Source organism: Peromyscus leucopus, chromosome 18 (assembly GCF_004664715.2).
Source record: "Peromyscus leucopus breed LL Stock chromosome 18, UCI_PerLeu_2.1, whole genome shotgun sequence".
In the NCBI taxonomy this organism is placed as follows: Eukaryota; Metazoa; Chordata; class Mammalia; order Rodentia; family Cricetidae; genus Peromyscus; species Peromyscus leucopus.
The window spans coordinates 14,186,632-14,208,263 of record NC_051078.1 but is presented as its reverse complement, the minus strand read 5'-3'; the positions used below and the strand labels follow the sequence as shown (position 1 = coordinate 14,208,263).

General features: G+C 40.1%; 1 protein-coding gene across 3 annotated transcripts in view; it reads left to right on the top strand.

Annotated features, from left to right (window-relative positions):
• Positions 1-21,632, top strand: part of Ptprr (protein tyrosine phosphatase receptor type R) — a 246,902-nt gene that overhangs the window by 197,473 nt on the left and 27,797 nt on the right. For all 3 annotated transcript variants that reach the window (XM_028877961.2, XM_028877962.2, XM_037196754.1), the window contains 4 exons: positions 1,416-1,602; positions 4,439-4,523; positions 9,458-9,537; positions 10,534-10,671. In XM_028877961.2, coding sequence (XP_028733794.1) covers positions 1,416-1,602; positions 4,439-4,523; positions 9,458-9,537; positions 10,534-10,671 — 490 coding nt within the window. The remainder of the gene's footprint in view (positions 1-1,415; positions 1,603-4,438; positions 4,524-9,457; positions 9,538-10,533; positions 10,672-21,632) is intronic.

Genomic DNA, 21,632 nt, shown 5'->3' with positions numbered 1-21,632 from the left:
GCTGTATCCACAGCAGATACAAGAGCGTGAGGAACTGATGGAGAACGACTGTTCCGTAGGTTTCTCTGGTTGCATGTTTTCCATTATTTAAAATGGAGGCTCGGCCGCTCAACTCTTTTCCGGTGTGTTGTCCACCATTCAGAGGAACTGACCCAGGCTCGGACTTGCCTTCCTGTCTCTCCTATCATGTTTTGACCTGCTTCTTCCTGCTCTCCACTTCTGCGGGACACCAGACCCCCACCCCTGACACTCTATTTAACACCCTGACACACACACACCTCTGTAGTCTAACTTACAGTCGTGAGCACAGTCTCCGGCTTTAAACCTCCCTTCCTCAAATGCTCGTTTGGAGGGACAGTGAAGCAGCCACTGGTTGTCACGTGCTCTTTTATGGCTGTGCGTCACACGGCTAATGTAACTACTAAGAGGGGCTTGCTTACATCTTCTGCACAGTACACCAGGGTCCCTGGAAAGGGAAGGACTCCAGTCATGACTTCCCAAAAGAAGAAAAGGGATCATAAAGAAACGATAAACTGAAACTTAGCCTATAGGTCTGTGATCTCCACGGCCTCTTACAGGCTTTACAAAATTAAACGAATAACATATATACATATGTACATATATATGTGCATATGTAAAATGCAAAGTTGTTTTCAATTTGTTTGATTTGGTTCCTGTTTGCTTGTTTTTTGGAGACAGTCGTGTGTAACCCGGGTTGGCCTCAAACTCATTATGTAACCGAGAATGACCTTGAACTCCTGATCCTCTTGCCTGTGATCTCCCAGCCCCCAGAATTTCAGGTATGCACCACCACACTTACTATAAAGTTACAGTACATTTATGCACATGCATACATTTTAAAACATTTACATTCTATATTAGTGCAATCATTTGAACTATAGTAGAGATTGCTATTTTAATTTTATTATGTTTTAATTAATCAATCAAAGGTATGTTTGTTTATGGTATGGTACATGCTATTTTGAAGTATAACCACATTGTGAAAATGGGTAAAGCATTTAATGACTATGATATATATTTTGAACTTTCAGACATACACAAAAATACATGTTATTTTGTATTGCCTATGATTTCTCAATTTAAATGTGTTGACTTTTTCTGATTTTTTTTAGTTAAAATTATTATCCATCTTATTTCTTCAACAAGTATGTTTACTAATAACTTACAGTACATGTTCTCAATTCAGAATTGTTTGCAGCAATAAAATTGCCAGTTTCCTATAAAGAAACTGTGGAGACTTGCTATAGTCAGTCATGATATCAAACTTATATATATAAAACCTTTGTTTCTGGAAAGATATCATTGAACTGTGTCCTTGTGCAAAAAAGACAATCTGTATGATCAAAGTAATACATGTAATATCTAAATGCAATAACATTCTTTCCCCCGTGTAGACGAGGTTCCAATGTCTCTCTTACACTGGACATGAGCAGCCTGGGGAATGTGGAACCTTTTGTGGCCGTCCCAACCTCCCGGGAGAAGATAGCCATGGAGTACCTGCAGTCGGCCAGCCGCATCCTCACGAGGCCACAGCTGAGGGACGTGGTGGCAAGTTCCCACTTGCTTCAAAGTGAATTCATGGTGAGCCTGCTCTTTCTTACCCGGTTTTAATATTCTCGGCACTAGAGCTGGAAATGGTGCTGCCCTCTCTCAGGCAGCTCACGGTGGGCAAATGGTTGTGAGGCCAACGGTAAAGAGTCATGGCTTTAGAATCACCAGCTTTCTCCTCACCCGTTGGTCGATGGTTCAGGCGATGACATGATTCTTAACTGACTCGGGGCCGGTAAGAGTCAGCGGCCGCACTGGAGAGACGGGCAGAGAAAGGCATTTCGAGCTTAGGAAACAGCCTGTCTGTGATTGTGGGAAACTGAAACGTTCCGGTTTCCTGGAGCACTGAAATCAAAATGGAGAGTGGCAAAAGTTGAGCCCCAGAAACATAAGAAAGGAAAAAAAACTCCACAAATTTTAATACGTGTTTAGGAATGGGACTTAGCCTTGCTTTAGAAAAGCCACTGCATCTGCAGGTACTAGACAGGAGCAGACTGGAGACCCTGGAGGTAATTCTATGGAATCCAGAACTCAGAATGTGTCAACACTAAAAATATGCTCAGAGAAATTGAGAGAATCCATAACACTGAGCAAAATGTTCGTTTCATTAAATGAGGTAGCCAAAAGAAACGGGCAGTACTCAAGGGTTTTGTTTTGTTTTGCTTATTGTTTTTTAACTTGGGCAACGATTCAAGAAAGACCAAGTGTGGGATTCAAAGGATGGTGAGTGCTGTATGACATTCAGTTTTGGAAAATCAGTATTGCATCGGGTGACTTAATGTACAGTAAGATGTTACACACGGAGAACGGAGTCAGAGTCTACTTTCTAGGTATTGCCTGAGGGAGTACACTCACTTAGATGACTTTACATCGAGAAGCAGTTACACAGCTTGAGCTATAGTGATTAAGTATAATAAATAGATGGTTCTGTGGTCAGTTCAGATATCTGGAACCCCACTAGTTGAGAAATATCAGTAATCTGCTAGCCTCACTATTAATGACACCAACTGTCATCAAGCTTCCAAAGTAAAATACCAATGTGGAATTTTAAAAATGAGACATCCTAGTGTGTCATGTTTTCATATGTGAAGCAAATGAGACCCAGAGATGACAGAGCCCATTAATGGTTGCACTGCCCAGCAAAGACATCTAGTGCCTTTTCTGGGGCTGTCAATAGGTCTTTGTTTATGAAAAAAGCCTTTAACATTGCCTACTTCCCTGGAAGGAAAGATGAGGTCAACAAGGAGAGCAACTATGTGAGATCCTGACAGATTGTCAATGTGTGTCAGAAAACAGAGTAAAGTGAAAGAGAAAGGAGGCCATAAAAATGTCACTTCCTCTGGGCCATTGTCAAAGCAGACTGACTTTTTTAAATTATCAGAAATGAGCATGTGGGTTGGGGAGTTGCTAGTTGGCAGAGTGCTTGCCTAGCATACATGAAACCTTGAGTTTGGTCCCCAGAACCATAGAAACCTGAAATAGCGGTACATGCCACTCAAAGTAGAGGAAGGTGGATCAGAAGTCCAGGGTCACCCTTGGCTCCACAGCCAGTTTGAGGTAAGCCAAGACTACATGAGATCTTGCCTCAAAAAAGAAAAAAAAAGAAAGAAAAAAGAAAAGAAAAGCTTTCTCTTGAATATTCAACAACTTTATTTTGATGACTTGGAACTAAGAAACTTAAATGTTTCGATGGAGTAGAGACTCCCTTAAATGTCTAAAATAACAAAAATTAATGAAGTGACTCTTTTCAAAGAGAGTTGCTCTTCTCTGTAACTGAGTTTTCAGTTCATGATAGAGCCTGGCCCTCCTGGAGTTTTCAGATTGTCAGAATATGGAGACAACTTGAGTGAAGTCTGAATGAGCTTCTTCACTTCATTGTTGGTATTTTTCCAAAGAAAACTGGAACAAAGGGAACTTGTAAAAATAGGAGGCAGTGAGTGTGGTCAAAGTACATCATATGTATGCATGAAAACAATGTAAGACCAAGATATTTTATAAGATGGAAGGATTTAATGTTCGTTAGTCACCAAATAACACAACAGTCATTTTATTTCATATCACCTTAATTTTTTTCAGTCCTTTTAAAAACTTTATGTTAAGAAATACCGTATGTTTATAAGCAAATCTTAAAATATTTGCTGATGTCCTTTAGAAAATTCTTGCTCGTTACTTGAGTTCAGTCATATAAGGATACTCTCAGTTTTAGGTCTCATGGGTGGACATAGACCCACTTCCGGCCTAACTCCTCCCTCTTTGATTATTTGAGTCATGTGATAAATATTCTTCCTAGATAAGAATATTCTATTCTCCTTAAGCAGGAGAAAAGTCGATCCCTTTTCTCAAACATACTCTGTTTATAGCCACAAATGAAACACTGAAATTATAAAAGAGCTCTTAACTTAAAAACATTTCAGCATATGGATCAACACAATACAATTCCACAATCCTTCCACACTTTATCACTTTCAGAGGGAATTTTTAACAATTCTAAAAGAATCACAACTGATATTAAAAGACTGAAATTTTTGCTGATCTTATAAAAGCTCTTTGAAGAAAGGCAAATATATTGCATTTTTTAAACAGTATTTTCCTAAGTGATATCACAGCAACACTTACTATCCAAGCAGTGTGTTTTCTGTCTCTGTAGTAACTACATACAAAATAGTACTTCCAAACACACAGGGACGCCTCTTAGAAGTCAGCACACAGGCTGCATTTTACCTGTTTATGAAAGGAAAGATGTTGGTCAACCAGCAGCGTAGTCTGTTGTTTTATAAATGACTCTCAAGATCACGGAGCCAATGCCCCCTGTGAAGATTTTCTTTGTGTCAGCATTAGATACACAATTTGATATCATTTATTTTTGCAGGAAATACCAATGAACTTTGTGGATCCCAAAGAAATTGATATTCCACGTCATGGAACAAAAAATCGTTATAAGACCATTTTGCCGAGTAAGTTTCTTGAGCTAATAGTTTGCCCTGTAAAACCATGTCGCCCATTCACTTCCATCTCACCCTTTCCAACCCTCATGACACCTAATAGACACTAAACTTAGAGTTGAAATATGTAGGTCAAGACTAGTCACCACTAAAGTTACCTGAGATAGAATAACTTTATTTCATGTTATGTTCATCATAATGACCAGCTCACAATTCCAGAAGATCCATGGTTCTAAAGCACCATTGCACCACATATCATGGTTAAACTGATTTTCATCTTAGAGTTAAATAATTCCAAGCATGAAGGAAAAAGAAGTTGAATCCTGCCTTGGACCATATATAAAAATTAATTCAGATACTTGCATGTAGATAGGAGCTAAACAAGAAAGAGAGAGAAAGCACAGATTCTCAGAAGCCTGACGTAGCCAGTGGTTTCTTAGATGACACCGAGAGTACAAGCCACCAAAAGACAAATGGGATGCGCTTCATTGGAACACTCAAGTTTTACATTTCAAAGTCATCATAAAAAAGTAAAATATAACCCACAGAAAGGAACAATAGTTACAAAACAAACATTTGATAAGAGACTTATAAACAGAATCTAAAGCGTATTCTAACAACCCAATATTAAAGACAGCAAAGCAATATTTTAGGATTTAATTTTTTTTATTTTTTGAAATTAAGATATAACTGGATCATTTTCTCCCTTCCCTTTCCTCCCCCTACTCTTCCCATATGTCTGCCTTCTTCTCCCTCAGACTCATGATGTCTTTTTTCTTTGTGTGTTCGCATATATTATATACAACACACATGCATATATATTCTATACTATATAAGTACATATATTATATAGTATATGTACATATATATCATATATACTTATGTGCATTCCTAATATATAAATATGGCCTGTTCAGTCCATATAATGTTAAGACAGTATTAATAGATAATCTCATAAAGTCCTAACCTTAGGCAAAGAACCAGAGGTAACTAAGGAATGCTGAGAGCAGGAAAAAGGGTCTTCCCCAGGGAAGAGTTCCCCAATTGGTTATCTATTACCAAAAGATCAGCCCTGAAGTCATATATATATATATATATATACAAACAACAAAGCAGTTTTTAAAATAGAGTAAGTGCTTGAATAGAAACTCCTTTTAGAAGGCATACAGCTGACTAATAAGCATCAAAGATAATGAACATCATTATCCATCAGAGAACTCAGAAGCAAAGAGAGACATCACTTCCTATCCACCACGATTATCATTATGATAAGAATACACAATAAAATGTTGACAAGGATGTAGAGAAATTGGAACCGTTAAACAATGCTAGCAAGACTACAGAGTAGCTGCTTGATCTGCAGTTCCTCAACAGTTAAGGTTTGATGGGACTTGGGGATACAGCTCATAGCAGAGGGTTTTCCTAATGTCACAAGACCTTAGCCTTGTTTTCCCTCACCACAGGAAAAAAATGTTAATATATATATGTATGTATATATGTATATATATGTGTGTGTGTATATATGTATATATACACATGTGTATAGGTATATATGTATATATGTATATATAGTTATTATATATGACCCAAATAATAAGATAAGTTCACCCAAAACTGTACATTAAATATTAATAGCAGTATACTTCATATAACTAAAAAATAAAAACAACACAAATGCCCATCAATCAACATGAGGGTCTGTAAATATCAGTGTATCTACACAAGAGAATGAATAAGCAGGAGTCAGATATAAATAACGCCTACTAAAAATGAACTCTTTAGGAACTAAGTATCAAATGGAAATCATAAACAACATAGAAGTGAGTCAAACGTGGTCCCTTCTCTCAAGGGTCTTGCCACAACCCATCGAGGGCAGGCAGAAATGTGAGCACTTAGAATATAAAATGGCAAATACTGAAATAAAAGTCAAGGAAATCAGACCAGGAAGTGGATGCGTCATTTCCCAGAGAAAGCCAGGACTTCTGAAAGTTGTGATTGTAGCCCTGAGCCCCAAGGAATGAGGAAGTATCACAGAAAGAAGTTGTAAGAGATAGTATGTACAAATGCCTAAAACCTACAAGAGATTGCCCTTGCTGTCAAGCTAGATCATACAGTAAAGATGGGAATGTAGCTGGTAATGAGGCTGTAGGTAAAGATGATTAAAGGCTGGTGTCCTCCACTAAGGAGAGTTTGGAAAGTATATATGTATATATGTATATATAGTTATTATATATGACCTTCAGGCTTACACTATCTAGAAGAGCAAGCATGAGCCACTTAGAGCAAAGTAACTTCCCAATTTAAACTATAAAATTAAATGAAATGAAAACTTCAATTCCTCAGTTCCTACTACCTGCTTGTCAAATACTCAATTTCCACATGTGGCTGATGGCTTCTTATGGTTAGTGGCTACACAGAATAACTAAAAATAATTTCTTCCGAATTTAGACATTACAGAGGTAGACTATATGTTTATTACAAGACAGAAGAGGAAAGATCAGTACACTGAGCAATTCAGGACTGTCCAGGCCACTGTCAGCACAGTAGGTGTCCAAGTGGACAGTCACAGAGCCTTTGGGCTTCATTTTAAACTGAAAGGAATACTTCTTATATTGATAAAAAAAATTGTTAGTCTCTGTAGAACTTAGTTCTTATTCAATATGAGGACCGTGACTTTAGTTTCTGTCTAAGGAAAGAAACTTATATTTATTCATACATTCTAGACATGCAGAACACAGCTATATAGAACTGAATTCTGAAAATATTAATCATTCTAAAATGAATTTTATATATTCATATATGTTATATATATGAATGTTATTCATTATAATTATAATATATTACTAACACATATTTATTAAAAAACAACTAAAATATTAGTGGTTAAAATAAGTTGGAAATATATTTACCACTCAGGTAGAAGCTTCCCTGGTTGATCTGGCAGCCTTGCCATGTTGTGCATCCAGAACTTTCTCTCTGGTTAAGGTTCTGCTTGTATTCTCACCGTCCAAGACTCTAGTCACCACAACAGTGTCCCAAGCGGCAGGAAGAAATGAAAAGCAGTAGAAGGAAATCACCACCTCTCTTTCTATTCCCATGACTGTAACGTCATACACATCACTCTTCATTTACAAATGACAGCCGAGTTGTGTAGCTAACTGCAAGAGATGGTAAGAAGGGAGCTAGTTACACACTGTGCAAATGTCCAGACTCCCAGCAAGAACCCGGGATCTTGTCACCAAAGAAGGAAGGGAGAGTGAATCCCAGGAGATAAGTAGCACTGGCACACATCTGGCAGCATGTGTCTGCACATCTGGTGTGGGACACGACTATACATGCTTTGGTGTGTGTGCTTCAGGAGATGACTGACCCCAGATGGCTGCACATCATGCTCAAGCAAGAAGCTCAAGGGGTCTGCGCAGACAAAGGCCAGCGGTTAGGCCCCAGCCCCATGCTGCCACTCATGGAACCTGGTCACCAAGTACTGTTTATACCTCCGTGGGTCCTCTTTCCATTTCTTTATCTTGTGTTCTGCAAAAAGAAAGTTTGGATCTTGACAATGTACAAGTACAGATGTCAAAGTGCAGCTCATCGGAGTTCAGAAACAAAAGAGAAAAAGATGAAGGAATAAAAAGCAGTCTAGCAGAAAGTCCTGGGACACTGTGAGCAACACGACACTTTTATACAACATGGATAGACTGAGCTTGGTGAGGAGGAGATGTTACTAGCTACCTCCACTATTTTGAAGACACTTTCTTTAAAATGGATGAAGCATGAGGAATGCAAAAGTGGGTGGCCTATGTGAGTAAAGGCTAGTCTTCCTCTAACCACGTGTTGTAGGAAATGTAGAGACTTGCCACGATTTCAAAACTGGAGGCAGTGGCATGGTTTGAAATGATTAGAGTCACGTGACTTCTCCACAGTAACTGTCCTGTGAGGGCTCTAGCTGATAAGGCTGCCATAGGACACACTCCCAGCACACACACACACACACACACACACACACACACACACACACACACACACACACACACACACGCCTACTCTAGTTTACTTCAGAACAATTTGTCCAGCATGACCCCTCAGAGAAACTCCCACAAGAGCTGAAGGCCCACCTCCCGAAAGAGGTCCATGTTGCTGAGCGCCAGTTCCCTACCCGCTCTCAGGTCACACCTGACTCCTTAATGGGTCCACTGAGCATCTTTGCAGTCATCCTGCTTCTTTCTGGTCATCCAAAAACACACAGGAAGTTTTGTAGTGTTTTGAGTGAAGGCCCGCCCCTGTGACCCAAGACTCTATTTTAGTCTGGAAAATGTTGAAAGAGTTGTAGCCATTACCTAAGGGAACGTTTTGTAGATTCACGGGTTAAATCATGTAAGATCTCTAAAGCACTGAGAGCAGTGTGATGTCTAATAGTGATCGATTATGTTTGCTATTTTTATAATCAGACTGAAAGCTTGATAAGTTGAGCTGTGTTTTTTAACCTTTTCCCCTGGCTTGCCCTGTCCTCACACCCATCCTGATATCTTATGTTTTAATCTCACTAAATCAAGGGACACTGGGTCCTGAAGGCTGGATCGGATGATGGAGTGAAATACAAAGAATTGGGGTGAGGGCAGCCCGATTCTTTTCAGAAGGAGTGGGAGAAAGGTAGGGCTGTAAATCCAAACTCTAAAGAAAAAGAGAAGGGTCCAAATGAGAAAGGAGACAAGAATCAAAACTCCATCAAAACATGCCATGACCTATGTCAGAATCAGGAATCAGGGAGAGGGGAGCCAAATGTCACAGCTAGATCAAGAGTTGGACACTCATGCACACCAAAGACAAACACTGACACTGGGTTAATAGCCTTGAACTTACTCACTTCTCTCTGCTGCTTATGGTTGCTCTAGAGACTTTTTGAAAAGTACATCTGTTCAATGTGTTTTCTCTGGTTTCCTCCTTAGATCCCCTCAGCAGAGTGTGTTTAAGACCGAAAAATATAACCGATGCATTGAGTACTTACATTAATGCTAATTATATTCGGGTAAGTAACTATGCATTTCTCTCTGGTTGGCATGTTGACTTACTATTTTATCTTTTTTCCCCTAAAATGCCCCCAAGCTTTGTTTCTTTCTTCTTTCCCCAGAATAAAGTTCTCTTTAATTTGATCGCTTGCAACATGAATTGCTAAACAGTTTTATTAATAAAAAAAAAAAACACAGAGCCAAATATTGGGGTGAAAACTGAGAGATCAGAGGAATAGAGCAAGCCAAGCCACAAGTTCTTACTGCTAGGAAATCCTCAGCCCAAGAGAGCTACTTCCTGTATACTCACGCCTATATACCTTTCTGTGCCCTGCCGTCTCACTTCCTCTCTCCACCCAGCTACATCACTTCCTCTTTCTGCCCAGCTCTATCACTTCCTGTCTGTCTGTATAGACCTCCAGACCTCTATGGTTAAGTAGTGCTGGGATTAAAGGCGTGTGCCACCATGCCTGGCTCTGTTCCCAGAGTTCTGCCTTGAACTCGCAGAGATCGGGATGAATCTCTGCCTCCTGAATGTTAGGATTAAAGGCGTGTGCTACCACTGCCTGATCACTATGTTTAATATAGTGGTTGACTTTTTCCTCTGATCTCCAGGCAAGTTTTATTTGTTAGAGCACAAATAAAATATCACCCATCTTGATACCATATGTTTCAATTAAAATAAAAAATTGCTGGTGTTTTCGTGTACATATGTTATAGTCACATCAACAGCGGTGATAAGGGTTGTACTGTGAGTCCTCCTTGGCTGTGAGTCCCTGAGTACAGGCTCCATGTGCACACTCTGCAAAACTGAACTTTACAACCCTCACTGCCAAATGGCGAGCTGGATTTTCTGGGAAGTGCCATGTGCATGCTTGGTGGTGCTGGTGTCAAGGCGGCTGCTTTTGAACTACCACAACTCCATTATCCTGAAGACCATCCCACCACTGCCGCCCCAAATGTCCACTGCAATCCAAAAACATAAGCTAATATGTTTGTCTCTTTACTCCACATAGGGCTACAGTGGTAAGGAGAAAGCATTCATTGCCACGCAGGGCCCCATGATCAACACTGTGAATGACTTCTGGCAGATGGTTTGGCAGGAAGACAGCCCCGTGATTGTCATGATCACCAAACTCAAGGAGAAAAATGAGGTATGATGTTTAGCCCAGTTCCGAATGTTATACACGTGACTCCTGCTATAGGAGAGATCTGGAGTACATGAGATCACCACACACTTACAAAATATTCATATAAAATGGAATATAGACGTTAAGTGGCAAGGTCACTCTTACCTCCAGCAAATGACAATTGGCATTGTCCTATGAGTGACAGCCTTCCTTCAGGCAGTATAGCACATGGCATACATGTACCTCATTTGCACACGTGTATCTCAGGAAAGACATAAAGGACAATGAAATTAAAATTATTCCACAAGCAAGTCATTTTTTTTTTATTTATTCACAGATGCCATTCTGGTTGGTGGCAGCTGTATATACATACACATAGGAAGAAATACATATATAATAAACATAAGCAAATAAAATATAGCAAGATCCCTTTGCTGGTAACTTTTCCTTCCTAGTAGGAGAAACACAGTAAATCTGTTAATAACAGCAGAGTGGAAGGGAGAGACGCTGTTGGATACAAACGAGACCAAGACAAGGGGGTGGCTGGGCAATACAGTGGGGAGAAGGAGTGGGTGACAGCCTGAAATGGGACAAGTGGGGACTCCTTAGGAAAAGGAGACTGGAAGAAACATTGGAGGGAAGTAATAACTTTCCCAGTGTCTTTATAGTAAGAAATCTGCTCCCCCTGCCCCCCAAAAACTAGACAAATGTAGATTTATTTCCACATTAGCAATCAGAATTTTCTAAGTATTTGCTTTACAGAATGACTTATTCTACATTTTACACCATAAGAACAAAATTGAGCAGGTCCTGGAGGCGGCCATCTCAAATGCTCCTTGTGTGTTAGGCATCTTGCTGGAATAATTGATAGTCGACTTTAGTTAATATTTGTTTTTGTTGTTTTCTTGTCAAAATTATTAGACCATTTATGGCAACTCAGATTTCTCTCTCTTTTTTTTTCTTTTGGTGAATTATAAGTTCTCCTGTATAATTCTGCTACTAGTTGAGACAAAACAAGCCTACAAGACTTAAAAACTTTTAAAAGCTTGCTGGTTTTTTTTTTTTTTTTTTTTTTTTTTTTTTTTTTTTTTTTTTGCTGTAATGAATGAAATACATCCTAGAAAAATAGCATGTTTTTTGTCAATAGATGAAGTTATACATGCATCTCTCTGTATTTCTGTGCATCTGATATGAAAGCCTAAGGTGGTAAGCACAGTAGAAATAAGCCCTAATGTTCCCCGCCTTGTCACATTCAGTGCCAACCTGTTGATGTACTAACTCATTGACAATCTCTGCACAGTTGTTTAAAATGCATGTTTCAGCTTAGTGGTGAAAAGGACTCTCCAAGCTTCAACAGTGTACCTCTTCATGTGCACATCTGTGTATGCATGTAGAGAATTGATACAATACAGTGACTGGTTAACCCGAAGAACCTTCCATTGTAACCCAGTTGCACTGGGTAAACTGAAATTGCATGCACAGCAGAACTTTAAAAAATTAAAGGAATTTCCAAATTTTAATGAAAGGTGTAAAACCAGGGAAGTATGATTGCTTATATTTTTGTGACCTCCAAGAATTAGAGACAAACAAGCCTAGGCTTGTGGGAGCCAGGAGTTATAGTGTGAGCACCTGTAAAGGATGTACCAAAAATAAAAACAAAGGCGAACCACACAATTAAATCTGTCTACCAAATAGGACTATAAGAAGAAATTCATGTGTCTAAATCTGGCTTTCTTGTTTGATTAAAAACTCTCTGTTGATTATTCAAAACTGATAAACCTCAGACCTGAAAATCCAGAAAATGCCAGGTAGAGTACTTAACATAGGAAGCAATACCAGGTTGGCATTGCATTATATGTACTTTTTTTAAAAAAGCAAAAACTGGCCTGGTGGTGATAGCAGCACTCAGGAGGCAGAGCCAGGTGGATCTCTGTGAGTTTGAGGCCAGCTTGGGCTACCAAGTGAGTTCCAGGAAAGGCGCAAAGCTACACAGAGAAACCCTGTCTCGAAAAACCAAAAAAAAAAAGCAAAAACTACACACACACACACACACACACACACACACACATCATATAATTTCCAGAAATTAGAAAGAGAATCAGTGCTCTCCATGTCTCATTGGCGACTCTCTGACTCCACCTTTCTTTGTCCCAGAGTCCTTTGTCTGGCTCTCTACCTAACCTTATCCTGTCCAGCTATTGGCCAGTCAGCTTCTTTATTAAACCAATCACAGCGTGACTTGCACAGTATACAGAATGATTATTCCACAGCATCCCCACCCCCTTTTTGTCCAATGAAAAAGGAAGGTTTTAACTTTAACAGGGTAAAATTATATACAACAAAAGCTTTTGCCATAAATAAAACAAACTCTATATGGAGGTTCTTCGATGCCCATCATCTTTTTTTGAAGTAGATTGGTGCTGCCAGGAGCAGACATGTCTTGTTGTCATAAAAAGCCTTACGTTATTAAAACATCTTACATGCCATATTCTATAGATCCCTGAAGTGTTTGAAGACCACCTGTCTATCTAAAATATGTCTCTGTTTAACCAACCTTATCCTATCAAGCTATTGGCCAGGTACCTTCTTTATTAAAGCAATCACAGCATAATTTACACAGTGCACAGAAGGATTATTCCACAGCCTTAATTAGTGTCTTAGAACATATTTATGTCCTTATAAAATCCATGTCTTCTATTAAAAATAAAATCAGCTGGGCATGGTGGCTCACACCTGGAATTTTAGCACTAAGGATGTTGAAATAGGAAGATCACTATGACTTGAAAGCCATCCTGGGCTACAGAGTAAGATCCTGCCTCAAAATAATTATTTAATTAAAATAACACCAAGCGTATGAGGGGGCTGGAGAGGTGGCTCAGTGGTTAAAGTACTCACTAATCTTCCAGAGGACAGGAGTTTGGTTCCTAGCACCCACAATTGAGTAGTTTACCGCTGCCTGTAACTCCAGCTCCTGGGAATCTGGCACTCCTCCTCTGGCCTTGGGCATTCACATGTATGCCTATTCACACAAACACATAAATAAAAATAAATATTTAAAAAAACCAAAGATAGGAAGGAAGCGTGTATATAATTATTTGTAAATATGAGTATGTGCATGTTTTTGAAGCACATGTATTTTCAAGAGAAAACATTGCTTACTATAAACCGTGCGCAATCGTTAAGGATTAATGTTAGGGAAGCATATGCAAAAGAGTGTCTCGTGAAAATTATCTAACAGGTTGCAGTGGCTTTGTGTTAAATCATGACTTGTGTTCACTCGAGCATTTTAATCCTCAGCTCCTGTGGTATATTATCGTGAGAACAAAAGACCAGAAATGTGCTGTCAGTTCTTTAGTTTGTTCTTTTTGATAGTTTTATTCTTTGAATATTTCATACGCTTGTACAATGTATACTGATCCTATCTATCCGGCCACTACCTTCCTCCAAGCCCCCTAGTGCCTGCCTAATTGGAGATTTTCAGGGCAGGAACTAAGGTTGACAGTCAGAGAACGTTCCTTAAGCACTGTAGTCATGTAACACATTTTAAGGAAACCTACTCTGAGCAAGTAGGACTATGTCAAAGCCCCAGTGAATGGCCACCCTTCTTTAACCCCAAGACCAAGGATATAATCCTACCAGAACTGCTCAGAGACAGAGCTGTATGTTAAAATAATGCAGGGTTCATCCCCTGGGGGTGTGCAGGCTTTCTCCACCCTGCACCCACAAGGGAGGTTCATCCCCCAGGGGTGTGCAGACTCTCTCTTCACCCTGCACCCACAAGGGAGAAGAACTACCTTTCACTAATTTTCTGCTTCCTTTCTCTGTTTTCACTGTGCCCACAGGAGAGCCGTGTGGATCTGGGGAAAGCTAGAATACTTTAAAAAAAATAATTCTCACGTTAGAATGCTGTTAAGTGTTTTGTTTTTCCCTTTGGCTGCATAATTCGAAACTTAGAGACATACTTTATTGTTTGTTTTTTGCTTTTACCATTTGGCCTCTTATCTTTTTTAACGTTTGAGATATACTCCCAAAGATATGAAAGTCAAACATGTTATATGTTAGCTGTGCAATCTGCCACTTGTTTATTTCCTGTAGCCAGTCACAATCCAAAACAGTGGGAGACAATGTTTTTAACCATTCCTTCACTTTTAAATTAAAATAAAAATCCGTCATGACCAGGCATATTACATTTGTATATCATATAGGAAACGCCAGTGTTCTACAGATGAAAATGACTCTGAGAAGTCTGCTTTAAAGGAACGCACTGTAGGTTGACACCACCAGGAAAATGCAGGCTACTGAACACTGGCCAGCTCTCAATTGTGTTCAGTGTCATTGTTTAAAATAGACAAAAATCATTTCCTCCAAAGAATACGGAGGTGGAGATATCTTTAGAAGTTCCCACGCTTTACATGTATAAAATTGTTTACTTTCTAATAAATAAAGAAATGAATAGTCACCATCTTCCTTTTAATAATCCTAATAATCTCAGGTATGTTTTGCAAAATGAGAGTAAACAAAAAAATTTAAAAAAAAAAGAACTAGAGCTGAAAAATGAGGTTTTACAATAAAAGAGACCTAGTTGTTGCAGGCAATTTTGAGTTCTTTCATTTTTTTAAGTGAGTCTCAACATGAAAAGAATTCCTTATGAAGTAAAGTAATATGGAAAACAGTGTTCACCTTCTTTTAGCATGGATTATTGTGTTACTAAAGAAGGTAGCTGTGATAGTAGGGTCAAAACAGGCAGGTGGTGGAGACGGTAGATGTGGCTCAGTGTTGGAGTGCTTGCTTAGGCTATGGAGGTCCTGGGGATCCAGGACCTAGACATAGGAAGAAAGGAGAGAGGGAAGGAGGGAAGGAAGAAAAGAAAGAGAGAGAGAGAGAGAGAGAGAGAGAGAGAGAGAGAGAGAGAAAGGAAGGAAGGAAGGAAGGAAGGAAGGAAGGAAGGCAGAAAGAAAGAAAGAAAGAAAGAAAGAAAGAAAGAAAGAAAGAAAGAAAGAAAGAAAGAAAGAAAGAAAGAAAGAAAGAAAGAAAGAAAGAAAAAGAAAGGAAGGAAGGCAAAAAGAAAGAAAGAAAGAAAGAAAGAAAGAAAGAAAGAAAGAAAGAAAGAAAGAAAGAAAAGAAGAAAGAAAAGAAAGAAAGAGAGAAAGAAAGGCAGAGAGGGAGGGGAGTATGGGGGAGGGGAAGAGAGGAAGAAGAGAAGAGAAAAGAAAAAAAGAAAGAAGAATGGCAGACAGACAGTCTTGTTTGAGCTCACTGTGATGACTCATGCCTGTAGTCCCAGCAGTTGAAAAGGATCTCAAGGTCAAGGCCCACCTGAGCTGCATAGTGCAACCTTCTCTCTCTCTCTCTCTCTCTCTCTCTCTCTCTCTCTCTCTCTCTCTCTCTCTCTCTCTCTCTCACACACACACACACACACACACACACACACACACACACACACACACACGATGTTTACAGTCTTACAGTGAGTCAAAGTCCTTGGGCACCTCTGACTGCCAGTCACTGTAGCTCCCTCTTCGTCTTGGAAAGGAAGGAAGGGAATGCTGAGCACATCACACCTACCACGGGAACTGTTGATGTCCCTGTTGTGCACTGAGTTCATCTGCTAAGCACTATCCAATGTCAATACCTCGGTCATTTGTGGAGTGCGTTAGTGCAGGATTAGTAACACCAATACTGTAGAGTGAGAGTGAGAAAGAACTGGACTTCCCTGGGACTGTGCTTAGCACATGCTACATGAGAAAACTTCTCAGAGGGAAGAGATCCTTTTAGTAGAGCCTGCAAGTTAGCATGTGATGGGTTCCATGCTTTGATTCAGGCTTGGTTAATGCCAAGGCCCATATACTTAATCATTGTCCTCATGTGGTAGCAGCAGGCCACAGAAGAGAGGACTGTGGGAAGATAAGAAGCTTGCTGTTGGTCTCAGAACACAATACGATTCTGAATTTATTTTTCTTGAAGTGGAGAAATTACCCGATGACTGATCCTAGCATACTTCGGTCAAGTACTTAACACAGGCATGTCTCTTTTGTTACTTCCATAACGTCCGTCTGAATTAACAGTGTGACTCAAGTTTTACATAGACACCCTATTTCTTTGCTGATAGATTCACTTATTCAGCCTTTGCAAATAGTTTAATTTCAATGCCCCCTGCAGAGGAATCCCATTTTAACTTTCTTTCACTTCCTTTCCCTCTCTGTCTGAAAAACTTGTTCCAAACATTCGCTTCAGTTTCATATTTTGGCCAAAAAGTTGACACAATGCCTAGGGGCCTGAAGGATGAGTATCTGGGGTGGCGGGGGAGGGGGGCAGGCCAACCAAACAACAGCGCATGAAGACATTCAAGAAACCACATGGCAAGCCAGGTGTGAGCAATCCAGGGTGTCTGGAGCACAGGTGGAATAGTGGGGAGTCTGGAAAATGAGACTGAAAAGGGTTTTTGCAATGAGGACCCAAAATCAAACTAATACCTTTGGGGTTTCCTCATACAGGCTGTGGAGAATTGTGGAGGATCTTTTTTTTTTTTTCCCCGAGACAGGGTTTCTCTGGGTAGCTTTGCGCCTTTCCTGGAACTCACTTGGTAGCCCAGGCTGGCCTCGAACTCACAGAGATCCGCCTGGCTCTGCCTCCCGAGTGCTGGGATTAAAGGCGTGCGCCACCACCACCCGGCCAGTCGTGGAGGATCTTTTTAATGAAGAGTGATGATGTCATTTGTACACTGGGAACATAGTTGATGGAGGACCTGGGGTTTGAATGTGTGAAACTCAGAGAGAAATAAGTTAGAAAGTTGTAGCAGCAGTAGTCCAGACAAGAACTAGTGAAATACCAAGTTAAGGCAGAGGCAGGGTCCTGAGAAATGGGAGTTAAGAAGTTTTCCAGAGCTGAGAGCCACAGGGTTTTGTCATGATTTGAAGATGAGGAAGATGAAGGAGCATTGGCCTCTGGTTTAGAGAGCTGAGTGGATGGGGGTGCCATGAACCCCAATTGGAAGAATAAGGGGGAATTTTGAGAGAAGAGAATGAGCTTTGCATTTCAAGTATGAAGTTCGGGGAGTCCTAGAGACTTTGGGGGTGATACTTAGAGTTAAAAGTCTAGAGGTTGGTAAGGGCAAGAGATGAAAATGGGATGCATGCTAATAGAAGACATAGGAAGGCTTAGAATTGATAAAAGAGAAAAATGGGGTATACTTATCTCGATGTGTATTATGCTTTCAACATTATGAGCATCCTTTTTTGTCATAGTTCATTAAAATATTACTTTTAATAACTACTGGATCCCATTGTGTGGATAGATCAAAACTCATGAAGTCATTTGCTTATTAATAGATGTTAAAGTTGCCTTAATTTTTTTTGTCCACACCTCTAACTAGCTAACATATGTTAAGCTATATTCATAGATGTGAAATTACTTGACCAAATGATGTAAATTTTTGAAAAGCCACATTCCAGTTAAGGATGGTACAGAACACACCATAAGTGTAAAGGAGCTTTCCCTCTGCACTCTGAAGTTTCAGAAACTTCATCTTCTGGAGTAAGCTAACATATATTGTCAAGAAGAGAAGAACATAAACATTGTAGATACACAGGAACATCACAAGAATGGAAAGTGAACATTCAATAAATCAATAAGATTAAAAAGGTTACAGATAGTTTTCCTATGGGAGAATGAAGTGTAGGGCGGGCATAAGCTGTGTTAGAGAAATTTGTTGGGGGAAGTGGTTCTTGTTTTGACTTAAGTCTTCTGTATGTTTTGTTTTGTTTGTGCATTAGTTTTTTTGAGTCAGGATACTCCTAGATAGCCCAGGCTAACCTCTAACTCACAATCCCCTTCCCTTGGCCTTCTGAGTACTGGGGATTACCAGAGTGAGCCACGATAACCATCCTGAGAAATTGTTTTTAGAGGAAATAAGTGGGCCAGAACAGCAGATAAGAGTCTTGAACAAAGTTCATCTGGGCTCTGGGTGTGGTGTCAGCTCCCGTTTTCTTTCCACTGGTGAATCTTCCTTTTGAGATTCTAGGGAGGGTCTGGAAGAACTTCCCTCAGTCAGATAAGGATGCTTCAAAGGGAGCCCCGTGAGGCTTCCTGGGGCTCTGAGAGTTGAGAGTCAGGGGCAGGAAGTCTGAGTCTTGGTTCTGAAGCTGCCACTTCAGCTCAAGGTACTTGACACATCACAGCCCCACGCTTGGATCACTTTCTGGACTCCAGCACAGCCACACAAAATCACTAACCTCTCTCTTAGAGAACAATACACTAGGTTGTCTGTGCACACACATCTGTGCCTGGCCATACATACAAATAAACACATGTAAAATTCACTTTTTAATAATGGGGCTGAGGTTTGTTCGGTTTTGGTTTTGTTTGTTTTTTGTTGTTTTGTTTGTTTGTTTTGTTTGAGTGACATTCTGAAACTAGTGCTCCAGGTTATAAAATGTATACTCACATTATCAAATGTGAAATCACATTTCATTTTTTTAAGTGGAAGAGCATACAGAAAAGCCTGTAAAACAGTATTGGTGATGAATCACATTTAGGTTTTCAAGAAACCTTGTAGTTGCCTCATTGGCCTGATTTGACTCTAGTTTTCTTTCTTGGTTCTTGTTTTTCACCAAAAGTTTGGCTGAGTGTGTAGCTGAAGGATCATGAATTTAAAGGTAGGCTGGGATACATATCCAGATCCTGTCTCAAGCCCCTTACCCCTCAAAAAGTTTTGTGTGATACAGAAATGTTTAGAAATAGGAATATAGGCCCAAAAATCCAAGAAAAAAACTTTTCCACTTTGATTCTGTGAAAAATGGGCAACCATGTTGGATTTATATGAATACTCTGTCATGATGCTGGTTTATTCATTACTGGAGCTCATTATAGACGTATTGGACAAGAGGTTAATCCAGTGGTAACAGGTGGATGTCAGAGTTTGTCACGTCCTCTGTTGTACTTATTCTTCCTCCCAGAAATGGAGAAAAACTCTATGGAACAGGATTTTGTCTTAAGATCTATTTTTTTTTTTATAAACAAATGCTTTTAATGGCTCTAGAGTGAGAAAAGGCCAAGGAGATACGTTGCTTCTGAAGCTGCTCCTTAGTTCAAAGTACTCAGCATGTCAACACAGCTTGCTTCTGGATGTTGTTAGCCCCCACACTTCTTATTTAATTGATTTCGTGTCATTTAAATAAACTATAGGGCCTCGGTCAATAAATACTACCCCTTTCATAAGGAGTATCAGTCTACATACAGCTTAGTGAGCATACATACATCTCTTCATGTGGTAACTGATGCTCTGGGTTAATAAGAGCTAAAGCAGGCAACCCTGTTCAGCATCACCACAGAGGGAAGAGAACACTGGCTAATCCTGTGGACTGCCTGAGAGTCGGTGTCAGGATCAGAGGAGAGTTGAATCACAAAGTTCATTCCTAACAGACCTCGAGGCTCTCAGTGTCCTTACCTATGAAATGACACAAAAACAGATGATACCTGTTGCTTATCTACTGTCTTAGTCAGTGTTCTACTGCTATGAAGAGACACCATGGCCAAGGCAATTCTTATAAAAAAAAAAAAAAGCATTAAATTGAGGGCTTGCTTAGAGTTTGGGAAGGTTGGTCCATGACCATCATGGCAGGAAGCAGGCAAGCATGGTGCTGGAGCAATGGCTGAGAGCTTTGCATCTTGATCTGCAAAGAGGGAGAGAGAAAGACAGACAGACAGACACAGACAGACAGACAGAGACAGAGACTCTCAGCCTGGTGTGGAATTTTGAAACCTCAAAGCCCACCCCCAGTGAAACTCCTACTCCAACAAGGCCACACCTCCTATTTCTTCCCAAACAGTTCCACTGACTGGGGATCATTCAAACATATGAGCCTATGGGGGCCATTGCCATTCAAACCAGCACATCTACCAACCTCAGGAGATTACACAAGGGATCAAATGATACATTGATAGTGAAAGTATGTTTAATGGTGAAACTGTGCCTACTTGTATGTAGCTGGTGCACTAAGAATAATAGAACCTAGATACTAGATAGTAACTGTAGACCATATGCCCCCATTCTATCCCTCTCATACATTAACAGAGCCCAAAACTGAATCTTTAATTCAGAGCCATTTTTCATATGATGATGCATAGCTTTAACTCATACAGCAAACATTTCTTTGATTTTAAATGTATATGTAACTTTGACATAGGCTTGTTATTTGATAATCAAATTCCTAACTATGCCTCTTGCTATAAACTACTGACTTCAAAGAATCAATGTCCACAATGTTTTCAATCAGCCTGATAATTACTTGTTTACACAAGATGTGTATGGTCCTCTTAAAACCCCTTTTCTCCTCCAAATTATGGACTCTTGGGATTAATAGATAATTTGACTAAAAGACCGAGCCCAGTTAGTAGGACAATAACAGTGGTGATTTGGGGCTGTATTCACCTAGATAGGGTGATACTTTGAATTACTTACAGTTAGTGAGGTTTCCCAAAATTATCTGTAAGTCGGCATTTTCTGCCTCTTTCATGTTCTCACTGTTATGATATTGTAGGCTATGTGGGACATTCTGGCGGGTAGAGCCAAGGTGCCCCTCAGTGGGTGAGAGACAGGGATGCCATACAGACAGTGAAGAGTTTTATTTGGTGGTGGGGGGAGGAGAGAGAGAGAGGAAGGGAGGGAAGGGAAGGAGGGAGGGAGAAAGGGAGGGAGGGAGGGAGAAGGGCGAGGGGTTCGAGAGGTACGCACCTCATGGGAGGAAAGGGAGGGGAGGGGGAGAGAGAGGGAGAGAGAGAGAGAGGTGGAAATGGGCAGAGTTTTCCCTTAAGAATAGGCTTTTACGTCAGGGCATAGGGTGGCGCCAAGGGGCGGGATCAGAATATTAACACCATAAACATAAAATAAATAAGCCCTAAGATGCAACTCAAAACAATCATCTAAACATGAACTTGGGCCCCTTGAACAGCTGCGTATCCAGTCCCATCCCACCCCTCGGCGGATA